Genomic DNA, 23848 nt, shown 5'->3' with positions numbered 1-23848 from the left:
TGCATTTATAACAAGATGGAGGCGAATCAGGAGGTATCTGTGGTCAGGCATACCTGGAGGGAGAGGAAAGGGAGTGCTGCATTCAGAAACTGATGTTGGAATTATGCAAGCATATGCATGAAGGACTGATACCCCTGTGCATCCCAAAATCTCTGCAAAGACAGAATCAATAAAGAGGTTTGCAGCTCTGGGTGCACATGCCAGTGCGTCACATCTCTAACACACCTTTGTTAGCCTTGAAACCATGGTGCTTTTGAAACAACCAGCATGCACTGACTTGGCCAAGTCTTTATGAGGCTGCCAGGAACAAGCACCTGTCCCCTCCTGTGATTCAGTAGTGGGGACTATGGGACCTCCAGCTGGACCCCCAGCTTCCTGCACTGGTCTCAGTTACTTCCCCTATTGCTTCCCAGCCGCATCTCCTAATCCCTAAAACCAGCACTGGGGACATTTTGTCATGGTTTGAAAAGAGGCACAGCACAAGCAAACAAGGAAATGTCACAGAAGGCCATTGAAAATCAGCAGTGGGAGGGAGGGACGTCTGCAAAACAAAACCTGTCCTTGACACAGATGGCTCCTGCAAGCCCTGTGTTGTAATGCATTAAGAAACATGGTATAATCCTGAGACATACCCTCTGAGCTGCAGTGTTAGTTCCCTCCCCTGACTCTTCCCTTGTGATTGTCATGGAGTTACTTTACCTTTAAGGAAAGTTGGAGTTGCTGGGAACTGCCTGGAGTCTTTCTCATGACCAATTATCGGTCATTGCTGAGAATTGACAGCAGTTTTAACCATTGAAAAGTGGGATCAACTTGTGAACCCCACCTTAAAGTAAAAAAAAACAGAACTCTGTTGTTCTCTTTGTTTTCTGGCTGTGAAAGGTAGCAGAGCTTCGGCCTCTCGCTCTCTGCCCAGGCCACGCGGCCGGGCGGGGGCCGGGCTGGGCCTGCCACGTCTCCCGTCTCCCGGCCGGGAGATGGGGCCTGCGGGAGCTTGCCCCGAGCTAAGCCGGGCCAGGCCGGTTCCTGGCTTGGCTGCAGGTTTTGCCGTGATGGAATTTACCAGAAAACTGTCGAGTAAAGAAGGAGAAGAGCTCTAAGCCTGCAGCAAGCAGAAACACCGACTACACTCTCTACAGCAGCTATGAGGAACTTTCCATTGCAGACAGCTCCAGCTCCTGTTCAGCAGAGATCACCGAACCATCTACAAAAGCTTGGGCAGGATTTTTACTCTTTCTTACCCAGATGAGACTTGCGGATTAATCTTTTTATCCAGAAAGAGAAAAGGAGAGTGATCAACATGAAAAGAGACTTTATAAACTACTAGTGGCAAAAAGAAAAGAAGCGTCAAGAAAGGTAGAGAATTAAGAAGATGCTTTAATTAAGCTGAAATATCTTTCTGTTAAAACTATGGGGATGGACAATGAAGTCCTGAAAAGAACTCCTTTAATTCATGATGGAGTATGGGGAGGAATAGAGTGTTCAAAGTGTAAATTTGAGTAAAAAGTAGAGTAATTGTGGTATAGTGAAGTGCTGGGAGATTTGAAGCCTTGAGAGGCAATGGGAAAACTGTTTTCTAGTGAAGCTCACAGAAACAGATAAAGAATACTTTTTGCCTTTGAATAACTTATCCTTAAAAATGCTATCCCCAAACTAATGACCCATAACACATTTCAGAGTGATGTGGAATGGGAGGGGTGGGCTTTGATAACAGCAGCTCTGGGCAGCTGATATCAAAGAAATGGAAAACTATAACAAAAATAGTCTTCTTGTGAGAAACTCCATAAATTAACAGAAAGGAACTTCTGTTTCTCTACAGAAACTAAGGAAAAGACTATAGAAGGAATTAGGACTGTTTAAACCATCAAAATTCTAAAGTTTTTGTCTCTGTTGTCATGTGAAGAAAAGGATGGTAGGCAGTAAGAGATGAAAAGGTTTTTCTGGAAGTTTATTCTGGTGTTCTTATTACTGTAGTTTGTCAATAAACTTTCTTTATTCCTTTTAAATTTTATGCCTGGTTTGCTCTTGTTTTAATCCATATCTCACAGCAAGAAATAAGTAATTCTTTTTCCCCTTTTTATTAATTATTGGTTTAAAACCACAACAGTGATGTTTTCCTATTGGTTGTAACATGTAACCCTACCCCTTTTCCCTTCACTTCAAAAAGCAGCATGAGATCAGGCTTCCTCTTTTCTGCACTGGATTTCCCTGAATAAAGCTGGGATACCATCCCAGGAAGAAAAGAGCTTTGTTTTATCTCTAGTCCTTGCTATATATATAACTCCCCCCTCCTCTGGGCTGCGGCTGGGTGGAACACGGCCTCAGGGGAGTTGGGAGACTAAAAATAGCAGCTCTGGTCACATGGCAGCTAATCAAATACACTAGTCTTCTTCCTTTGGTGTAGAGGCTAGGGCCCGGCGCACGGAAGATATCGGGATGTAACGGAAAGATAGTAACCCCCCTCCTCTATAGTGTATGGTAATGAACCCTGTAATTAGCCAATAGCACCTAGCTGTGATGAAAGCAGATGGGAGTAACACTGTGGACCTAGGTTATAAAATGTCAAATTCTCCAGCAATAAACGCCATTTCTGCCATCCATCACATTGATGCCTGTGTGCAGAGGAACCGAGTGGCCTGAGAGTTGGCCACCGTGCTGCTCTTGAACCAGGGTGTCTGCCTTGCTAAGGCAACACTTTGGCACTCCATATTCAGCAGTAAAAGCCTGCTTACACTTCTTCAGCCCATCCCTTCCCAGCCAGATGTTGCTATATTTTATATATTAGTAAAGGCCTGTATGCACAAACCAGCCTTTGAAATAAGTCGTAATATTAAGGGCTAAAGTCCTTGAAACCTTCATGCAGAAGAGAGAGTAAAGCAAAACAATATCCTTGTGTGTAGGAGAAAAAATGTAAACTGTGTGTGTTAGCCAATAGTAGCTTGCTCTGCCTGCAGACCCTGTAGAACCCTATAAAAGGTGTGCTAAAGATAGAAATAAACAGCGTTCACAATTACTTCTGTGAAGACTGGTAAATAGCTGGGGTGCTCCCTCAATATCTGGCGCTCCGACCAGGGACACCCCTACGGGCAGAGGGGCTTTGGAGTCAGCAGAGCGGATCTGGGCGTTAGACGTCGCGGGCTTGGATCGGCACCGGATAGGCAGCCTGAGCGCGGTGAGACGCGGAGCGGTTGGACGTGGAAATTCAGGCTGCTGGAGGGGACTGAGAGGCAGGGGCGTAGTAGAAGGGTCGCAACCTTCCCTCCTGCTGCGGGCCATTAGCATGGATGTGGAATTTGCGGCAGCAGATAAACTGCTTCTCTGCATCCTCGTTAAACGAGGCGGAGCAGCCCGGGAAAAAGACCTGGATATGCTCATTATATGGGCTAATTGTCAAGGGCATTTGCAGTGCTCACACTGCTTTTTGCGGTGCAAGAACGGACTGATATATCGGCTCTGATATGGGAAACGGCAATTACGGAAAAGAGCAAGGACACTGTGGCTCTCGGTCGAACTTGGCAGATTGTAATTAATACCTTAAAAAACAGAAAAGCGAGATATGCTGAGGCTGTGAGCCCTGTAATTCTACCTGCGTCACAGCAGCAGATGCCTTTACCTCCCACTGCTGGGTGAGCACTCCTATCTATGCTGCCCTTGGAAAGAGGGAGGGAGAGTCAAAGAGAAGAAACTAATGAGAAAAAAAAGTTCCACAGCGAACGCTGAAACAACGAACAGAATCTGTTCAGTTACGGCAGGATGTGATACATCCAGAAATATTTGCTTCATTTTTGGAGTCACTTTTAACACTACAATCTTATTTACATTCCGTCTTTACCACCCTGGAAGAAAAGAAGCCAAATTTAGACTGGTTTCCACCCGAACCAGGGGGACATGGGGGAGCACTGATATGGGCGCAGAGAACAAAGGCACCCTGGGGGTAGAGGCAGTGTAAGAAAAGTTCCAAGGCCACGCTGATAAGCTGCAATGATCGTCGTTGTTAGCACCTGACCATGAGAGACTTTTCGTGTAACATCGCCTGCTTTTGTAAAATCGTACCCTTTTTTCCTCTATCGGCGAACAACAAGAGAGATTGAGAGAAAAAACTGCATTTGTTAAAGTTAACTTTGTGAGGTTGTTTTTTCTTTCTCTCCGTTTTTCCTCTCTGCAAGAGTATGTAGAGAATGTGAAGAAAGATAACAGCAGAGCTGCAGCAGCAGCAGAGTGGGCAGCTCACCCCCCCACTCCCTCTCTAAGAAAAAGAACCAGGTTAATACCCAGTTTGTTAAAAAGTCATGATTTATTGGGTTTTCAAAATGTTTTTATATATCCTTTTAGAGTTAATTTTGTGCTTTAAGCAGTTATGAGTTTATGCAATTGCAGTTTTTAGGATTTTACTGAGAAGTTATTGTGGTTCTTTGAAAGTTAAAAAAAAAAAAAAAAGAGTTTAAAGTGTTTAACAGAAGTTGCCTTGCAATAATTGGTTTTAGAACCTAATTTTAAAACATGGTATGATTTACAGCTTCTAGGAAAACCTTCCAATTAATGTTATCTACAGAAGAGATTTGTGGTTTAAAAAATAATTAGTTAAGAGAACTTTGCTGTACAAGACAAAGTTAAGTTAAAGTATATATTATCTATTTGCTTGTTTTTTCCACAATTTTAATAAGGTAATTTTAATGTGAGTCCTTTTGTTATATAAAACACATATAACTGCATATACACCAATTTGGATTTTGGGTTTTAGTTTAAAAATTGGACTTGATGTTCTTGAAAAGTGCTACAAAAGCTAAATGGCAACCTGCCAAATCCTGTGGTGTTGTGGTTTTTCTTTAGAAAAATTGCACTTTAAAATCCTAACCAATTTAAGCATATACTAGGCAAATTTCTTTTATGAATAAGTATTTTTAGTAACATTTGCAGTCATTGTGGGTTATTCTCAAAGCTAGATGACATAGAATTGTGATGTGTTTGCTACATTTTTATAATCTTTATAGTGAATCCATGTTACTGTTATATTGTGTTTAAAAGGTATATATCAAACTTTTAGTTGCTTTTTGTAGTAACAGAATAAGATTAAGTTATGTTTTCATTTAGTATAGATTAAGTGTTAATAGAATTAAGAATAGTAAAGTTTTATTATGTTTAGGCTTGAATGTTTTTAAGTTAAGTTTTCTAACTTAGATATTCTTTTAAGGTTAAGTTTGTTATTTCCTTTTGTCATAAATAATTATTGTTAGGTTTAAATATTTTTTAATTTAAATTGTTTTATGTTTTATTGAAGATGTTTGGTTAAACTGCAAAGTATAGTTATTTTTCTAGAGATATGAAGACAGCCACAACTGAAACAGCTGTGATAGAAACTGCTTGTGGATAGAAGTGAATGCAGTCTGTGACACCCTTGACTTCACCGGGAGTTCTACTGGTTGTTGCAATATCTGTAGTTTTTGTTTGTTATAGCTTTCCTATTTTTCAGTGTTTCCAGAGTTTTAAGAAGATGTATCATTGCTGAAGATCAGCTGCCATGAGGGAGGCTTCAGATTAAACCAACTGCTGCATGGTTTAATTGGTCTGATACCTAAGGCTTCTGATCATTTGCTCTGTACAAATGTATTTCAACAGTTTGCTGTGCTGTAAGCATCTCATAGCTGCTACTATTGAGAACCTTGTTCTAGAAATATGTTGAGGCATCTTTCCAGTTTAAAGTCTAAGGCCCTGGCCAAGCCCTGATTTTACCTGGACGGAATGTTTGCCAACAGATCCAGATGTTTTTTGTACCAAATCAGTATTTGAGTCACCTTTCGACTCAACAATTTGACCCTATTAATATGACAGCTAGATCAATTTTGAAGTGAGCTTGGAGAATCATTTCTGGAGATGATTATCCAATCCTCCACTGATGATTTTTGTTTCTGTTTGCAAACTATGGGATGCTGGTGCAGTGTTTTAGTATTTAATAGTAGTTTTATATTACATGTCTTATTAATAATGTTTATGATTTAATTGATTTTTAACTGGTATAAGTTCTTATTAACTGTGTATATGGTTTTGTGTTGATGTTGATGTTTATAACAGAAGTACATCTCATTTTTATTTATTTTTTTTTAAGAAAAACAGGGGAAATGGATGCCCTAAAAGCATTTAATTAGTGTAATTCATTAACTTCAAGGAGAGAAGTGTCTGTGTTTTGTTGGCGGGTTCAAAAAGTCACCTGTCCATCTGACCAGACTGTGTGCCTCTGAACACATGAGATCCAGTGAACAGAGAAGTCACCACACAGCCTTGGTACTCCAGACATGGATCAGAAGTGGACCTGTCAGGACACAGTTGTGTCTGAACACTACACAGACAGTTGCCAACAGAACTTTTATGTTGTTATTATGATGATGTGTCTCTACCAATTTTTCAGGTATCCTTTGTTTTAAGATTTAGATGGATCTGAAGAACAACTTGAACATCAAAGCCCTCAGTCACCGTTCAGCTGCCAGCTGACATCACAGGAGCAGTGAACATTCCAGGACTGAATCGTGCTGGAGAAATTCTGTAGAAGACCTAAGAAAAGTGTAGAGACTCCATCTAACTGTATATAAAGCAAATTGTAGTTGTGTGTTTACCCTTTCAGCAAATTGCTTTCACGCTTAGACTACATATATACCAGAGCACGTGTGTTAAAAATAGTTAGATAGTTTAAGTGTTTAGCTTGTGTAGTAATTGTTATGTTAGTATAAAGTATAAGTATTCCCCCTTCAAGAGGTAGTGTAAGCATCTTTGAAAGTTCATTTAACGTTAAAGTTTTAGGTGTGAGTTTGCAAGTATGGTGTCATTTACATGGTAAAATGCTTATGGTAACTGTGTTGTGTATAGTCCCAACCAACTGTCTGCTAACTAACATCCAAAAGCAACAGAACATATGGGTCACTCTGGCACATTGAACTGGCCAAAGGTCAATGTGTCTGAGCCTAGCCACACCTGGAGATCCTTTCGCACCTGTCTCATAGGAGTCCCTGAATGGGATCCTCCAGCATTTAAAGGTTTAATTAGTAATGAGACTCGATTGAATCAATTGGCAATGTTGCAAGAGTGCAATCACACTGTTGGCTTCACATTAAGACAACTTGAAGCCTGTTGGCAAGCAAAAATTACCAAAGTTCTCAATGTTACCATAGAACCCTCAGAAGAATTAGATTTGTTAAGTTCCACCAATACCTCAGGTGGATGGGTAATGTTTGAACCCCCGACAAAAGCCATTCTGACAAAGTAATGCAGCACTGAGCTGCAGTCAACCCTATAGCTGATCTCGTTACTACCATTGAAAGTAAAGCCTTTATTCGTGGTGTAATCTCACAGGACAATTACCAAAACGATCACCTAGTTCCATATTCCTAATCTGTGGAGATAGAGCATGGAATTAGATTCCTGCTAATCCACATAGAAGACCCTGTTGTCTTGGGAAACTTACTTTGTTCCATCCAAGTTTACACCAATTGCTGAATGTAGCTGATAAAATGAAAAACATCAAAAAGTCAAAGCAAAGCCTGAATGAATTAAGGCTTAGCAACTCTAAAAAGGCTCGCTTGCTAGACTAAGGAAGGATTGAACTTAACATCCACAATGTTAAGTGAGCTTTCAGCTGATGTGAGTAGTGTATGTCATGCAGTATTATGAAATCAAGCTGCAATAGACTTTTTGCTCTTAGCACAAGGACATAGTTGTGAGGAGTTTGAAGGCATGTGCTGCTTGAATCTTACTGATCATTCAGCTTCCATCCGTAAGCAACTGCAACAGCTACAGGATGGGTTACATGCCCTGAAAGAAGATAGTGACCCCACTGGAAGTTGGTTCACCAGCTGGGGCATCACTGGATAGTTGAGGTCTCTTGTGCTAGAAGGGGGACGGACTTTACTTATAGTGTTAATTGGGATGACAGTCTAAGTTGTATGTTATCTTATCCAAAGCCTGGTTTGTGGAAATAGAGAAAGGGGGAATTGTTGCTATATTTTATATATTAGTAAAGGCCTGTATGCACAAACCAGCCTTTGAAATAAGTCGTGATATTAAGGGCTAAAGTCCTTGAAACCTTCATGCAGAAGAGAGAGTAAAGCAAAACAATATCCTTGTGTGTAGGAGAAAAAATGTAAACTGTGTGTGTTAGCCAATAGTAGCTTGCTCTGCCTGCAGACCCTGTAGAACCCTATAAAAGGTGTGCTAAAGATAGAAATAAACAGTGTTCACGTTTACTTCTGTGAAGACTGGTGAATAGCTGGGGGGTCCTTCAATAGCCAGATATTTGCTTTCTTAAGAAATACTTGACTACATTAAAATAATTTAAAAATTAAAAAATAAAAAAAAAAGGTCACAGTTGTTTGGGAGCAGACAGACAGTGAGAGATGGGCATCAGCTGGCTCAGGCAGAGGACCAAGCTGGAAAAGACACTGCCCTATTCCCGTCACAACATATCCATGACATGATGCAATGCGGACACTTGTCTAGGAGGCTTTGGAGAAGGAGAAGGAAGAGTAACACCTGAGATTCAACCCTCCCTGCTCATCACAGGGAGGATTAAACCACCTATAGGAGGGACCAGCCTCCTCCAGGTGACTGCAGGTGAGCCCAGGAGGACTCAGAGTCCATTTTGAGCACCTCAGGTGCCTTCAAGGACCAAGATGAATCTGGGCCTGAGTAGTTCTCAGATCAGAGCAAAACTGTTTTCTTAAGCTCTGAAGTTTTTACAAAGAAATTAATGCCTGCTCTCTTTTTGGGCAAAGCCCAAAGTAGTTACGGCATCCACAACTCTGGGCAACCTGTTTCATTACCTCATCACCCTTTGGTCGGAGGGCATCAAACTGCAGCTGTTTCATTTGTGCCTTCAGCAATATGGTAGAAAGAAAAGCTAGCCAAAGAAAAGAAACCTGGGATGACTATCAAAGAGCTGAGTTTGTGTAGCATTGCACCCATATGCTTGTGTAGAAAGACTGTAAAAACTCCAGGAGATTCCTGCCTGTTACAGCAGCTCTGAATTGGTCTCTCAACTGCTCAAAATCTAGTTTCACCTTAAAGTCAATGAGAAGAATGCTTCCCCACTGTGCTGGCACTTCTGGGGCTCTTCCACTATTCCAGAATCTAGGAAGAGGCTGCGGTTCACTCTGTTAGTGTGAGTTTCAGGTACCTGGCACCAGCATCATTTAGAGCAGCCTCAAGGCTTTACTTAGAAAGGGTAGGGACCAAACCAGCACAGAAACAGATCCAGGCTTGAAGGGGCTATGGATACTCCATCCTTTTGGAAAAAAAATAAAATAAAAGGAGCTGTAAATCAAAGTCTGCCACTTCAAACAGGTACCACCACAAACACCTGACTTCTTTCTAAGCCACAAGCAACACAGGGAGCAAGCACTGACATAAACTCCCCAAGCCATGTTTGGGATTGCAACAGAAAGAGCTAACTCAGAGGATATCTCACATAGGGATGCTTTTATCAAAGAGGAATAAGCATGCACTATGAGCAACTGGATGATCATGCACACAAATCACTGGGGAGAGTAGTCTGGTGCAAGGGGAAATACAACAAGAGCTGCAGATGCATGTGAGAACCTGGAGGGAAAGTGCAATGTGCAGTCAATGATGCAAAGGAGGGGGAAGGAGAGAGTGGGCAGAGTTCATGATCTGTAAGAAGAGGGTTGTAATAGGGAAAGCGTGTGAATGAGAGTCCTCAAGGAAAGACAAACTGCAGGAGAAAGTTGCATGCATGGGACAGAGGAAAGGAACACTATAAATTGAACTTCAAGAGGAAAAGTGCTAGAATTGCTTCCTGCAAAGAAATGGCAAATATCTACAGGAACTCAAAGGAAAAAAAACGTTTAAGAAAATCCAAGGATAGAGTTTCCTCGGCACACAAAGAAGCTTTACTTCTAATTGACTTGCTGCTGCTTATCTCACAGTAATAAAATGTATTCACCCTTCCCAAGCTCTCAAAAAAACCCCAGTGCAATTATAATTACAAAAAAATGAGTTTACATCGCCCAAAGCAGGACATTATGCATATGATGAAAGGTCCAAAGACTTTGTCAGGCTATGCTTAAAGAAAGGATGGAAAATGAAGTGTTTGCAGACACAAGAAAACAGAGCAGCAAATGGAGAGGGAGAAAGGAAATAAAACCGGGGATGTACTGCTTATCTGGGGCTTGTTAAATTCTACATGACAGTCAGGGAATGCTGATGAATTGCTTCATTGCATTTGGTGCTACGCTGTCAGTGTTCTTCCAGACTGATAGCATGTTTCCTTATCTGAAGGAAAAGGCACTTTTAGCGATGCTGAGGAAGCTGAACTCCAGTAACCCTTCTGTAGGTAGAAGAGCAGCCTCTTCAGGACTTTCCATCATACCAGCAGGACATCCTTTGGGCTCCTGGCTTTTTTTTTTTCCCTCCCTCCCTCCCTCCCTCCCTCCCTCCCTCCCTCCCTCCCTCCCTCCCTCCCTCCCTCCCTCCCTCCCTCCCTCCCTCCCTCCCTCCCTCCCTCCCTCCCTCCCTCCCTCCCTCCCTCCCTCCCTCCCTCCCTCCCTCCCTCCCTCCCTCTTCAATCACATTAAATGAAATGGAGCCATTTGTAGGTTTAGAAGTGGCAAGGGTTCAGCCCAGTCCATTCCCAGGCACCAAAGGGTTGAAATAAGATCAAACTTACAGAACGTTTGTGCACTTTCAATTGCTACACAAGCAGCTGCAGGGACAGGCCAAGCTGATTCACCTTCTAAGCAGCCTTGGGGAAGGGGTTAGAAAACTACCTTCACTCTTATCCTCTGGTAGGGAAAGCTGATATGAAACCTGGCATGGTCATGACTTAAAAGAAACCCCAAAAGTTGTGTTGCAGCCAAGCATTCAAAGTTCCCAACACTGATGCTCTCACTTCCCAGTCCAGGGCATCAGCAATTGCATTCAGCAAGGCCCTCTCCTGGATTCCCTCCCTTACATTCATGATTGCATAATATCCACAAGGCAGTTGTTTTCATGGAAATGCAATATGACTATTTAATGTATGTTTATGTCTTTTAATATAGTGTAGTAGCTGTAATCAAAGGCAAAAACCCCAGGCCTTGGCACATGAGCAGCATGGCTCTCCACAGAGGCCCCTTCTAATCACCACTGTACCCCAGACCACAGCTTTAGAAATCAGGCACTAACTCCTATTACCTAATTAGCAGAGCAGTGTAAAGCTTAGGAACAGGCATATCTTCTTTCTCCCTATGTGGCCACTGAATAAATGCTATATCCCCAGTTCACAGTCCCTTTTTACATTGCTGGCATTACCAGTCCATTGTATATCCACGTGCTGTTACTTAAATTGCTTCCATGTTTTCATTACTTGCTCTCTGTGCTGTGTGTATTGAAGCTCCTGCAAGAATGCTGAAGTGGTATTTGAAAGCACTGGGGACTACTGGAGATGTGGCTGTAATTATTATGCAACAAACTAAAGTGATTTTTCAAGTCCTGATAGAGTTTGCTCCTCCTCAGGAGGAAAAATAAATTCAGGTGCTACTTCATGAGGTGCAAAACAATTGCTCCCACCCACCAGACACAAGAATAGCACTTGCAGTTCAGGTTATATTGAGCTTGAGCTTATATATGGTCTGTGGGGCCTCTATATATGCCCTGTATCCGTGAGCAAGGTGGTAAACTCAAATAATAATGCTGCTCCCATGTGCAAGGTAAATGTATGCATTGGGCCAAACTCTCCAGGCGAAAATCCACAGAGGACAGTGGAGTGATGCCAGCTGAAGGTCTGACCCACTGGTTTAAATGCATTGTTCCCTCCTGCTGCTGCCAGTAGCTGCTTTTCTGGAGTTTGTGCTGATGAAAGCAACAGACAATCAAACAGCCTAACTCTGAAATATCAAAACCGCCAGAGTCATTTAAATGTGACAATCACTTTTTTCTTTAACCACTACTGTAGCTCTCAACAGTTCTGCAAGGACATGCAGAACCATTGTTCTGTAGGAGTGTCTTGTGCAGGGCCAGGAGTTGGACTCAATGATCTTTGTGTGTCCCTTCCAACTCAGGATATTCTATGATTCTATGCAGAAGGTTCCTGCATGCTCCCAGGGAAACCCAAAATTGGACCAGACAGGTTCAGCTTCATGTTTCAATTTGCTGCTTCCTCTTCACTATCTTCCCCCAAAAATCTCTCTAACTACCATGAAACACACACATTGGCCATGAAAGTAATTGTGCTTCCAGCACTGGAACCCCTCCCACTCATTTCCAGTCTTCTCCTCCTCCTGTAGTGACTTTCATCACCTCTGCAAATATTCAGGAGGAAAGGGAAGTGGAAATAAGACATTGCTTGGTGCTAAGAAGACAGCCTATTCCTCTCAATAGTTGGGAAAATCTTGGTGTTATAGAGCCAAATCTCTGCTGCGGTAAAAAGAGCTACTTTTTTCATGCACATGGATGATGCCATTTAGCATGATTCTGAGAAAAAAAAAATCACCTTAATTTGTTACTTTCTTTTCAAGTACAGCTTCTAAGAGAAGTACTCTCAGAGTGAGCAATGTTAATCCCCTTGGGCTCTCCCTTGATTTAATGGGAAATGTTGATGCTTCAATAAGTGGTTTAGAGTTTTGAAAATTTTGGTCTCAGTCAGTCTGCCAAGAAAGCTGTGTCCAGGGACAGCTGTTAGCAATTATCCTCCTCAAGGCTTCAAGTAGCCCTTTTGAGTATTCATGAAGTGTGTATGTCAGGAGAGGAATCCAAGCTGCATGAGCAGGAAAGCCAAGTCATGCCCCAAGCTCTGATCAGTGGGTGCCTACAACCCAGATGAATTTGTCCAGGTTTTGGAGATACTCATGAATCTTTCATCAAATTTGGGTTCCTCTCTGAACTCATCATGATGCCCACATGCTACTAAGGAGACAGAGTATCCTAGGCTACATCAAAAGAAGTGTGGCCAGCAGGTTGAGGGAGATGATTCTGCCCCTCTACCACTCTGGTAAGATCACAGCTGGAGTGCTGCATCCAGCTCTGGGGTCTCCAGCACAGGAAGGACATTGACCTGTTGGAGCAAGTTCAGAGGAAGGACACCAAGCTTATTAGAGGAATGGAACACCTATCCTATGAGGAAAAGCTGAGAGAATTGGGATTGTTCAGCCTCTAAAAAGAGAAGGTTTCAGGGTGACCTAATTGCAGCCTTCCAGTACATGAAGGGAGCTTACGAGAAAGACGGAGAGGGACTTTTTACAAGAGCATGTAGCGACAGGACAAGGTGGAATGGCTTCAAACTGAAAGAGAGTAGATTTAGATTAGATATTAGGAATATTTTTTTTTTTCCTGTGAGGGTGGTGAGGCACTGGCACAGGTTGCCCAGAGGTTGTGCATGTCCCATACCTGGAAGTGTTCAAGGCTAGGTTGGATGGAGCTCTGAGCAACCTGGCTTAGTGAAAGGTGTCCCCATCCATGTCAGGAAGGTTGGAACTAGATGACCTTTAAGGTCCCTTCCAACCCTCTCTGTTCTGTACTGGTGCAGCCTCACCTTGAGTCCTGTGGGCAGTTTTGGTCACCACAATATAAAAAAGGTATTAAGCTGTTAGATAGCATCCAAAGGAGAGTCATAAGGATGGTGAAGGGTCTGGAGGGGAAGCCTTATGAGGAGTGGCTAAGGTCACTTGGTCTGTTCAGCCTGGAGAAGAGGAGACTGAGGTCAGACCTCATCACAGTCTTCAACATCCTCACAAGAGGTAGCAGAGGGGCAGGTACCAATTTCTTCACTCTCATGACCAGTGACAGGACACAAGGAAACAGCATGAAGCTGAGTCAGGGGAGGTTTAGGTTAGATGTTCAGAAAAGGTTCTTCATCCAGAGGGTGGTTGAGCACTGGAACGGGCTCCCCAGGGAAATGGTTACAGCACCAAGCCTGACAGAGTTCAAGAAGCATTTGGACAATGCTCTTGGGCACATGGTGTGACTCTTGGGGATGGTTCTGTGCAGGGCCAGGAGTTGGACTCGATGATCCTTGTGGGTGCCTTCTAACTCATATGATTCTATCTTTCTGTGATTCTATGATTCTATTTGTACTGTGATAAAGCCTCAACCTGGCTAAAGCCTAGGACAATAAACGCCACTACACTCAAAAAGACATGAGTAGTCACCAGGTGTCCCTCTCCCGATCAGCACTGCTTAAAGCACTCAAACTAAATTTATATTAAGACTAAATGTAGGTGACACTACTGAAAAATCAAGCTAATGGCAAAACAAAAGGGTTAAACAGATCATACAAAGAAAGGATTTTCTTTCTTTTCCCTTCCCTCTTCCTCTCCTTCACTAAATGAAAAAATAAAAGGATTAATTTTTATCCAAACCTAAAGTACCAAAAATTTCTCTGCAGAAGGATATTTCAAGAAAATTTTATGTATCTAGGAGAAAATGAGACTTATAGTGGAAGCATTTTCTGAAACATAACTATACTGTTGATCACACAATGCTGTCATCCCGATTAATGAAGCCTTTTCCCCAGTAGACAGGAATGGATTCAGTTGTTCACAATGCACATTCCTGTATTTTAAAAATGAAGCTGAAAGCTTTAACTGCCAAAAGACTCAAGTATTAGCACTCAGGCAAAAAGCAGTTTAGAAGTGGGCTCTTTCATTTACCACTCATGCAATTATTAATCTTAAACCTCAATTGCAGACAAAAATAAAAGAATCCTGGCTGAACTTTTGATCCCTTCTGAACTGGTTAACCTGAAGGATAGTTCAAGATCATCCCTGCAGGGCATGCAGCGATGCAGGATGACACCCACTCTGTGTTACTTCCTGCATGGCCAAGCAAAGCTTTGCAAACTTTGCAAAGGTTATGTCTTGGACACAAACTGTTTCAGCAGATTTAATCCCCTCCTGTCCCTCTGCTTTCAAGAGAAAGGAAAAATAGAGGAAAGAATAAGACTTACCTTCTTTCTGGAGTGTGATCTGTTCTCCTCTTTATCTGCCTTGCTATTTTTACTAGCTCGAGAAAGCTTCTGCTCCCCAGATTGCTTGATGGTGGTTTTGCTCTCAGGAGGACAAATATAGTTCTCCAAGTTCTTTGGGGGCTTCTTATCTCTCTTGGTGGTCTGGATCTTTAGTTTTAAACTCCCCTCTGTAAAGTTAGCCTCCTTGATGGAAAATTCCTGCTCCTCCAGTCCATCTCCCACCACCCATTTCTCGCTGTCTGCATTGGAAGTGGAATCCACATCTCTCCCAGAACCCAGCTCGTCCTTTTCCTCAGGCTCCAGCCTCTTGCCACTCACCAGGATCCCTTTCCCCGAGCCTGCCACAGGCAGCATTGTCTCCTTCACACAGCAGGAGGCAGACAGAGGCTTCACAGAGGTGACAGCAGCTCGAAGAAAGTCTGCCTTACCCCCCCTTTGCCAAGAACTGCCCAGAGCCTCTCTGGACTCCATAGCAACACTGCAACACCCTGGAGTTTTATCAGAGGGAAGGGGAACGCAGGAGGGGATTAGGAAAGCAAGGGCAGGTACGATCCAAGGGAACGAATGGTAGCTGTCCACCAAATTCAATGTCCTAATCACCCAAAGGCTGCAAGGAGCTCAGAAGAGACCAGATCTGGCACTGTTAAAAGAAAAGAGAAGAAAAAAAGGAAGTTAGCATGCGGACATGTATCGAACCTAAGTGTGGAGCTAACTGAAACAAGGCACAGAGCATGCTTGGGCTTCCCCTGCATCTTAAGGGCTTTCCTTGAAGCAAAATGGGAACCAAGGCTTGACAGCATTTATGAGGGCTGGATCTGGTATCACAAAGCAAGGAATGATAACCACGTGTATTGATAAATTTATATATATATATATATGTATGTTTTCTAAATGTAAATGCCTTCCACTGAACTTGGGATATATATGAAATAAATGGGGGGACAACCAGCTTTCCACACCCATATACCCTTGTTGCTTCAAAGTGCTTGCTATCACAGGGTTTTTCAGAAGGGAAAAATATAGAGGCAGATGCTTGCCTTGGGTTAAACAATACCCAATGATCAGAGCACAGAAAACATGGTGCTGCCCTATGAATCAGTGTCTTAGGTGACAATGCAAGATGTAACCAAAAGAATGTATTCTATTACCATCTGCTAAAAACAGGTAGGGCAGTGTTGTTTCTTTCTTCCATGACTCATCCCTGATAACTCCCTCTGGGGCAGATATCTTCTGTTACTGGGCCATCAAGCCTCACTGCATGACTCATAAAATTACATCATCCCATTGTGAGATGCTCTGCCCAGGGGGAGGAACCAAGCATTCCTACCTGGATAAAATCTGAGTTTTAGAACACCACAGTAGCCCTTACATACCAGATTCCCCCAGAACAAGAGCTACATAACCACCACTGGATTTTCAGAGGAAGACCAGACCCTTCTACAGGATCACCTCTTCAACAGAACCACATATATCACTTCAAGAGGACTGCAACCACTATTTAATGGGATTGCTACCACCACCCTGACCAACAGGATGTCAGGTGATATTCTGACTCTCTGAGTGTTTTTGTACTATTGCATTTATTTTAATTTTCCTATTAAATTGTAATTCTGACTTGGAGTCTCTCACTTGTTTGCTTTCAAACTAATACAATTAGGCAGCAGTTTCAAACTCCCTATTTCCCCATTTGCCTGGTTTGAGAAAGATATGTCCTTGGCTGCCAGTTATTCTGGGGGGAAACCTGCTCTGGACAAATTATTCATTAGACACCGACTACTGCCCAAGATACTCCCTTGGGTTCTGGAAGTGCAGAAGGATCCACCTGCATCTCATGCAGGGCATGTCAGTGTCCCAAGTATTGAGGGTGGTGGAAGAAAGCTAAACTCAATATTGTCCAGAGTTCCTCATGTCCTTGGGTATGGATGCTAAATGCAAGCAGCAAGCAGGGACCCCAGTGTCTGTGGAAAAGCAAGTCACATAACTTTCTCAGACTAGCCTGAGAAAGTGGCCTGGGAAATCATAAGGAGGAATCAAAATAATCCTTTAGAGATAGAAGACATCCTTGCAGGTGTTGTTTGTCAGTTTCTTGTTTTCTTGCAAGAGAAGGTGGTGTACCCCACTGAGCAATAATGGTGATGTGTTAGTTTACTGACCAATAAGGGTTTTATCTTTCCTGACCTTTGTGTACTTGTCTATAAAAGAAGATCTGGGCTAATAAGCCTTGTTCTCCTGTTTAAAGCACAAGAGAGTCCATGTCATTACTACCTCACTGTTCCTAATATAGTGTGACACTTGAGTACTGGTGCTCTGTGGTGTCTTGGGTTGTGTCCTGAGGTGACTTTATGATGTTTGTATCCTAAATAATCTGTTCTGTTTATGCCACATATTAAGTTCTGCACCTTTGAGACTGGCTCTGAGAGCAAAGGGGGGGAAAGAAGAAGCGCGCAGTTTGTTTTCAGAAATGGCACTCAATCCCCCGCATCCTGCTCCTGGACTGTGTTGTCTGCAGCACGGACAGACAGCAGGACAGAGCTCTCCTTTGCTTTTAGTTAGTTTTTAGCTAGCTGAGGCAGAGAAGTTCCGCAGACTGTTTTTGTTTTCCTCTTTTCTTGGATCTGTTCCAACCTGCTCTGGACTGAAACCCCAGGAAAACACCAGGAGCTCACGCCTGTGGTCCACTGGGGCCTGAGCCTTGGCACTTTCCAGTGCCAGAGGGAATGATGAGACTGAGCGTGCTGAGCTACACCCCATGAAAAGGACTTTTCTGGATTTGCCATCTCTTCAAACACTGAGACATTTTATTGTTTAATATTATTCAATTTCTGTTAAATAAACAGTTTTTTCCACTTTTCACCAAGGAAATATTTTTCTGAACCAGTTGGGGGACAGGCTGCTAGAATTTGCTTTTTGAAGGGACCCCATTCAGAGGTTTTCTCCCCAATTTGCCCTAAACCAGGACAGGTTGCAATGCAAGATGTAACCAAAAGTATGTATTATATTACTATCTCTTAAAACCAGGTGAGGCAGTGTTCTTTATCTCTTCCAGGACCCATCCTCTCTCCAGGGGGATATCTTCTGTTAATGGGCCATTGATTCTCACTGCATGATTGATAAAATTACATCATCCCATTGTGAGATGCTCCATACAGGGGGAGGAGCCAAGCATCTAAACATGTATATATTTGGAGACTCATAACACCACAGCAGCCTATCTCCACTGAATTCCCAGAGAGAGACTGGACCCATTTACATCACCAGACCTTCAGAGGAAAACTACACCATTCTACGGGATCACTGTTTCAACAGAACCACATCTGTCACTCCAGGAGGACTGCAGCCACCATTTAATTGGACTGCTACCAACACCCTGACCAACAGGGTGCCAGGTTGTATTCTGACTCTGTCAGTGGGTTGCTTTTGTTTTGTTTTTTTTGTACTACGGCATTTTTATTTTAATTTCCTTAGTAAAGAACTGTTATTCCTATTCCCATATCTTTGACTGAGAGCACCTTGATTTCAAAATTATAATACTTGGGGGGGGGGGGGGGGTTGTAGTTTACATTTTTTTTCCATTTCAAAGGGAGGTTTCTGCCTTCCTTAGCAGAAACCAGTCTTTTTGATCCAAGGCATGTGGCAAAGGCTTGGGCTGACTGATACACAGACTGTGCTCTCATCCTTCAAATGTTGACTTCCTTTAGAACATCACAGATGGAACTCTTTGAGATAGAAGCACTAATATTCTGTACCTTACAAAGTCTCAGACAAAGTTAATGGTAGAAGCTGTGAATGGTCATGGAATCACAGAATGAACTATGTTGGAAAAGACCTCCAAGATTGTTGCGGAGGATGAAACAGGGAAACCTTATGAATATGATTGTTTAACAAAAGAATCGAAGTAGAAATGAGAGCTAGCTTTGAGTCATGGGATACTGAGTGCTTGTTAATAAATATCCAAAGAACAATAGCCTCACCAGCTAAAGGAGAATCCCTGTTGATGAAACAATGTCCTTCTGCAGATAGAGAATCCAAAGGTCAAGCAGCAAGAGAAGAATTTGTAAAGCTTTTAGAGTTTGAAATGTAACACTATATGGTAATGTTGTAGTTCTTATAGGCTATATGTAAATTCTTTAGTGGGTGTGTCTTAGTGATTGGTTACTGGGAATTAGAATATTCACTATAGAAAAGCATATAATGTATTGTAACAAGCACTTCGCTCTCTTATTCTCCCCACTCTCTTAACTCTCTTGTGTTCTCTCTTACTCCTCTCTTGCTTCCCCCTCTCTCTTAAGCCTCCCTTGTTCTCTCCTCTCTCCCTCTCTTACTCTTGTTCTCCCCTCTCTCTTTAAGCTCTCTCCCCTGGCTCTTAAACTATCTCTCTCCCCGCTCCACTCTCTCTCCCTCCCTGACCACGTGTACGCCGAGGCTGGCAGCGGATACAGGTCTCTTCCTCCCTTTGCCCATATAATAAATTGCTTATACCTAAACAGCTTGACCCTGGAGAAGTCTCTCACCGCGAGCGTTTTGTGCATCTATACAAGATCATCGAGTGCAACCTATGATCTAATACCTCCTCATCAACTAAATCATGGCACTGAGTGCCACATCCAGTCTTTTTTTAAACACGTCCAGGGACAGTGACTCCACCACCTTCCGGGGCAGATGATTCCAGCATGCAATTACTCTTTCAGTGAAGAATTTCTTTCTAATGTCTAACCTTAACTTCCCGTGGTGCAGCTTAATACTGTGTCCTCTCGTGCTGTCAGTTCTTGCCTGGGAGAACAGACCGACCGAAATGTAACTACAGCCACCCTTCACGTAGTTGTAGAGAGTGGTAAGGTCACCCCGGAGTCTCATTTTTTCGACACTAAACAACCCCAGCTCCCTGAGCCGTTTTTCATAGGACTTGTGTTGCAAGCCCTTTACCAGCCTTATTGCTCTTCTCTGGACATGTTTCACAGAATTCACAGAATGACTATGTTGGAAGCGACCTTCAAGATCGAGTCCAACCTATGCCCTAACACTTCAACTAGATCATGGCACCGAGTGCCATATCCAGTCTTTTTTTAAACACATCCAAGGATGGTGCCTCCACCACCAAGAGACCAACCCACACCAGACAACAACCACCTTTCAGGAAGTTGTAGAGTGGTAAGGTCGCCCCTGAGTCTCCTTTTCTCCAAGCTAAACAACCCCAGCTTCCTCAATCGTTCCTCATAGGGCTTATGTTCCAAGCCCTTCACCAGCCTCATTGCCCTCCTCTGGACCCGCTCAAGTGTCTCAACGTCCTTCCTAAAATGAGGCACCCAGAGCTGGACAAAATACTCAAGGTGTGGCCTCACCAGTGCTAAGTATAGGGGGAGAATGACTTCCCTGCTCCTGTTGGCCACACTATTCCTGATACAGGCCAGGATGCCATTGGCCTTCTTGGCCACCAGGGCACACTGCTGGCTCACATTCAGGAGGTTGTCAACCAGTACCTCCAGGTCCCTTTCCGCTTGGGCAGTGTCCAGCCACACTGTCCCCAGCCTATAATGTTGCAGGGGTTATTGTGGCCAAAATGCAGGACTCGGCACTTGGACTTATTAAACTTCATCTTATTGGATTCTGCCCATCTATCCAACTGTTCCAGGTCCCCCTGCAGAGCCATCCTACCTTCCAACAGATCAACACGTGCTCCCAGCTTAGTGTCGTCTGCAAATTTACTAATGATAGACTTAATTCCCTTTTCCATGTCATCAATAAAAATATTGAACAGAACTGGCCCCAGCACAGATCCCTGAGGGACACCACTGGTGACTGGCTGCCAGCTAGATGTAGCACCATTCACCACAACTCTCTGGGTCTGGCCATCCAGCCAGTTTTTAACCCAGAAATGAGTGCTCCTGTCCAAGCCAAGGGCTGCCAGCTTTTCCAGGAGTATGCTGTGGGTGACAGTGTCAAAGGCCTTGCTGAGGTCCAGGTACACAACATCCACAGCCTTTCCTGCATCCAGCAGGCAGGTCACCTGGTCATAAAAGGATACCTGGTTGGTCAAACATGACCTACCCCTCCTAAACCCATGCTGGCTGGGTCTGATACTCTGGCCATCCTGTAAGTGCTGTGTGACGGCACTCAGTATAAACCGCTCCATTACCTTACCAGGTACTGAGGTCAGGCTGACTGGTCTATAATTACTGGGATCCTCCTTCCCACCCTTTTTGTGAATTGGTGTCACATTGGCCAGCTTCCAGTCATCTGAGACCTTACCAGTGAGCCAAGACTGTTGGTAAATGATGGAGAGTGGCTTTGCAAGCTCATCTGCCATCTCCCTCATCACCCTGTGATGCATCCCATCTGGTCCCATACATTTATGAATATCCAAGCATCTCAGCAGTTGTCTGACTGCCTCCTCCTGCATAACGGGGGGACCATTCTTTTCCCTGACACCATCAACCAACCCAAGAGGGACAGTTGTCCTGAAGGCAAGTTGTTTTTCCACTATAAACTGAGGCAAAGAAGGCATTGAGCATTTCCACCTTCTTCTCATCTGCAGTTACTAAGTTCCCTCCCGCATCTAATAAAGAACAAAGGTTGGTCTTACCCTTCCTTTTGCCATTAATATATTTGTAAAAACATTTTTCATTATCCTTTACAGAAGTTGCCATTTGAAGTTCAAACTGAGCTTCGACCTTCCTAATTTTTTTCCAACATGCTCTAGCAGGCCCTTAAATACTTCCTGAGAGACCTGACCCTCCTTCCAAAGATGCTACATCCTCTTTCTATTCCTAAGTTTCTTCCAAACCTCCTTGCCCATCCAGGCTGGATGTTTGCCTCATTTACTCATCTTTTGGCACACAGGGACAGTCTGTTCCTGTTCCCTCAAGATCTCTGTTGTGAAGCACACCCACCTTTCCTGAACTCCTTTGTTTTTAAGGGCTGCTTCCCAAGGAACTCTCTGAATAAGTCTCCTGAATAGGCCAAAGTCTGCCCTCCGGAAGTCCAGTGTAAAAGTCTTATTGGTGTTCCTCCTGATTTCACCAAATATCTAGAATTGTATAGTTTCATGATCACTATGCCCCAAGCGGCCTCCAACCACCACATCTCCCACCAGCCTCTAACCACCACATCTCCCACCACCCCATCTCTATTTGCAAACAAAAGATCTAATATAGTCCCTCCCCTGGTGGGCTCACCTACCAGCTGTGACAAAAAGTTGTTCTTCATGCACTCTAAAAATTTCCTGGACTGACCTATTTCTGCTGTATTAAGTTCCCAACAGATGTCTGGCAGATTGAAGTCACCTACAAGATAAAGGGCTGATGATCCTGAAGCATTATTTAGCTGCTTACAGAATAAGTTGTCCACCTCTTCTTCCTGGTTTGGTGGATGATAACAGAGTCCCAGTAGGATGTCAGCCTTGTTGGCCTTCCCCTTAATTCTTACCCATAAGCATTCAACTTTATTGTCATTAGTTTCAATACCTATGGCGTCAAAAGCCTCCCTAATATAAAGGGCCACCTCTGCACCTCTTCTCCATTTCTTGTCTCTTCTGAAGAGCTTGTAGCCATCCAGTGCAGTACTACAACTATGTGAATCATCCCACCATGTTTCTGTGATGGCAACTACATCATAGCTTGCTGTTGTACCATGGCTTCTAGCTCTTCTTGTTTGTTACCTGTTGTGAATTCATATTGTAATATTAGCTTTTTCGCAAGTATTAGGATAATTGTTATATGTTCTATGCTTTTTTGCTATATTTTCTCTCTTAGCAAGTTTTAGGGGTAGAAGAATTTCAAACGTTAGGGCTATGTCTAATCGGGACAAAGCAAGATAACCCCATCGGGCAAGACAATGGGAGGCCAGGCTGTTATCAGCTGCAGGGCATGGAGACCAGGCTGTTATCAGCAGCAAGGACCAGACGGTTGACAGTGGAAGGACATGAAGTCCAGCTGCCATCAGGGGCAGGACGAGGGGCCCAGACTGTTATCAACACTGACCATTTTCAGACAAAGGAAATCCAGCCCAAATAAAATGATGATCAGAAGAAATAAAAATCGTACAGAGCATGCTTTAAAAAGGTGGAACCAGGGAGGGACCATGCAGAATACTTCTTGAAAAACTTTGAATAAGCATTAAACCCTCACAGCAGGATGGGATAAAAAGAGTGTTCCAAAAGATACTAGGTGTGCTCTTGGCAGAGCGCCAAGGCACCCGGCCATTACTCTTTGCTTTATTTTATGTCTCTTATTGTCTTTATTAAACCTTTTAAAATTTAACAGGAGAGTGAACTTTGTTTTTCACATTTAGTATAAAGTATAGACTAATAAAAGTTGAATGTTGGCTGCTATGCTCTATCGCAACTTCTTTTGCAAGACAAGAAGCCTAGCCCTGGAAGTGGCTAGGATGATAAGTGAATAGGAGATGCTATGCCTAACACTAACTGCTCTTGGAAAAACAAACCCTCGTGGACTAAGATGATAAGGGAATGGAATGCGAGTTAATGGGTTTGGCTAACTGCTTGTCTACAGAGCAAGGGCCTAGCCCCTGTAGGCTAAATGATAAGGAGGAAGACACATGCTAACTGCCATTTTAATGACAAATAGAAGAACTGTCACAAAAGAAGAATGGACGGATATAAGGGCTCTGATGTGGGACACGGCAATCACAGAAAAGAGTAAAGTCGCAGTCGCACTCAGTTCGGTATGGAAAATTGTGCTGACTACCTTAAAAGATACGAAGGCTGAGTCCAGGGTCACAACCACCGCTTTAGAAGCCATGGCTCAGCCCGAGATGGACTTGCCACACCAGTCACCTCCTGCCACATCGATGGGGGAAAGCACTGAGGTGTGCGCAGAGAACAAAGGCACCCCCAGGGCAGAGGCAGTGCAGAAAAAGTTCCAAGGCCACACTGAACAATTACAGAAGCAG

The 23848-nt window shown here is 43.3% G+C and overlaps 1 protein-coding gene across 1 annotated transcript in view; it reads right to left on the bottom strand.

Annotated features, from left to right (window-relative positions):
- The window catches only part of LOC131591629 (SET-binding protein-like), a 510094-nt gene that overhangs the window by 433603 nt on the left and 52643 nt on the right, over positions 1–23848 (bottom strand). Inside the window, exon 2 of the mRNA XM_058862520.1 lies at positions 14921–15581. Coding sequence (XP_058718503.1) covers positions 14921–15412 — 492 coding nt within the window. The 5' untranslated portion in view covers positions 15413–15581. The remainder of the gene's footprint in view (positions 1–14920; positions 15582–23848) is intronic.

This window comes from Poecile atricapillus, chromosome W (genome assembly GCF_030490865.1).
Source record: "Poecile atricapillus isolate bPoeAtr1 chromosome W, bPoeAtr1.hap1, whole genome shotgun sequence".
In the NCBI taxonomy this organism is placed as follows: Eukaryota; Metazoa; Chordata; class Aves; order Passeriformes; family Paridae; genus Poecile; species Poecile atricapillus.
This window is presented reverse-complemented; position numbering and strand designations above follow the sequence as displayed.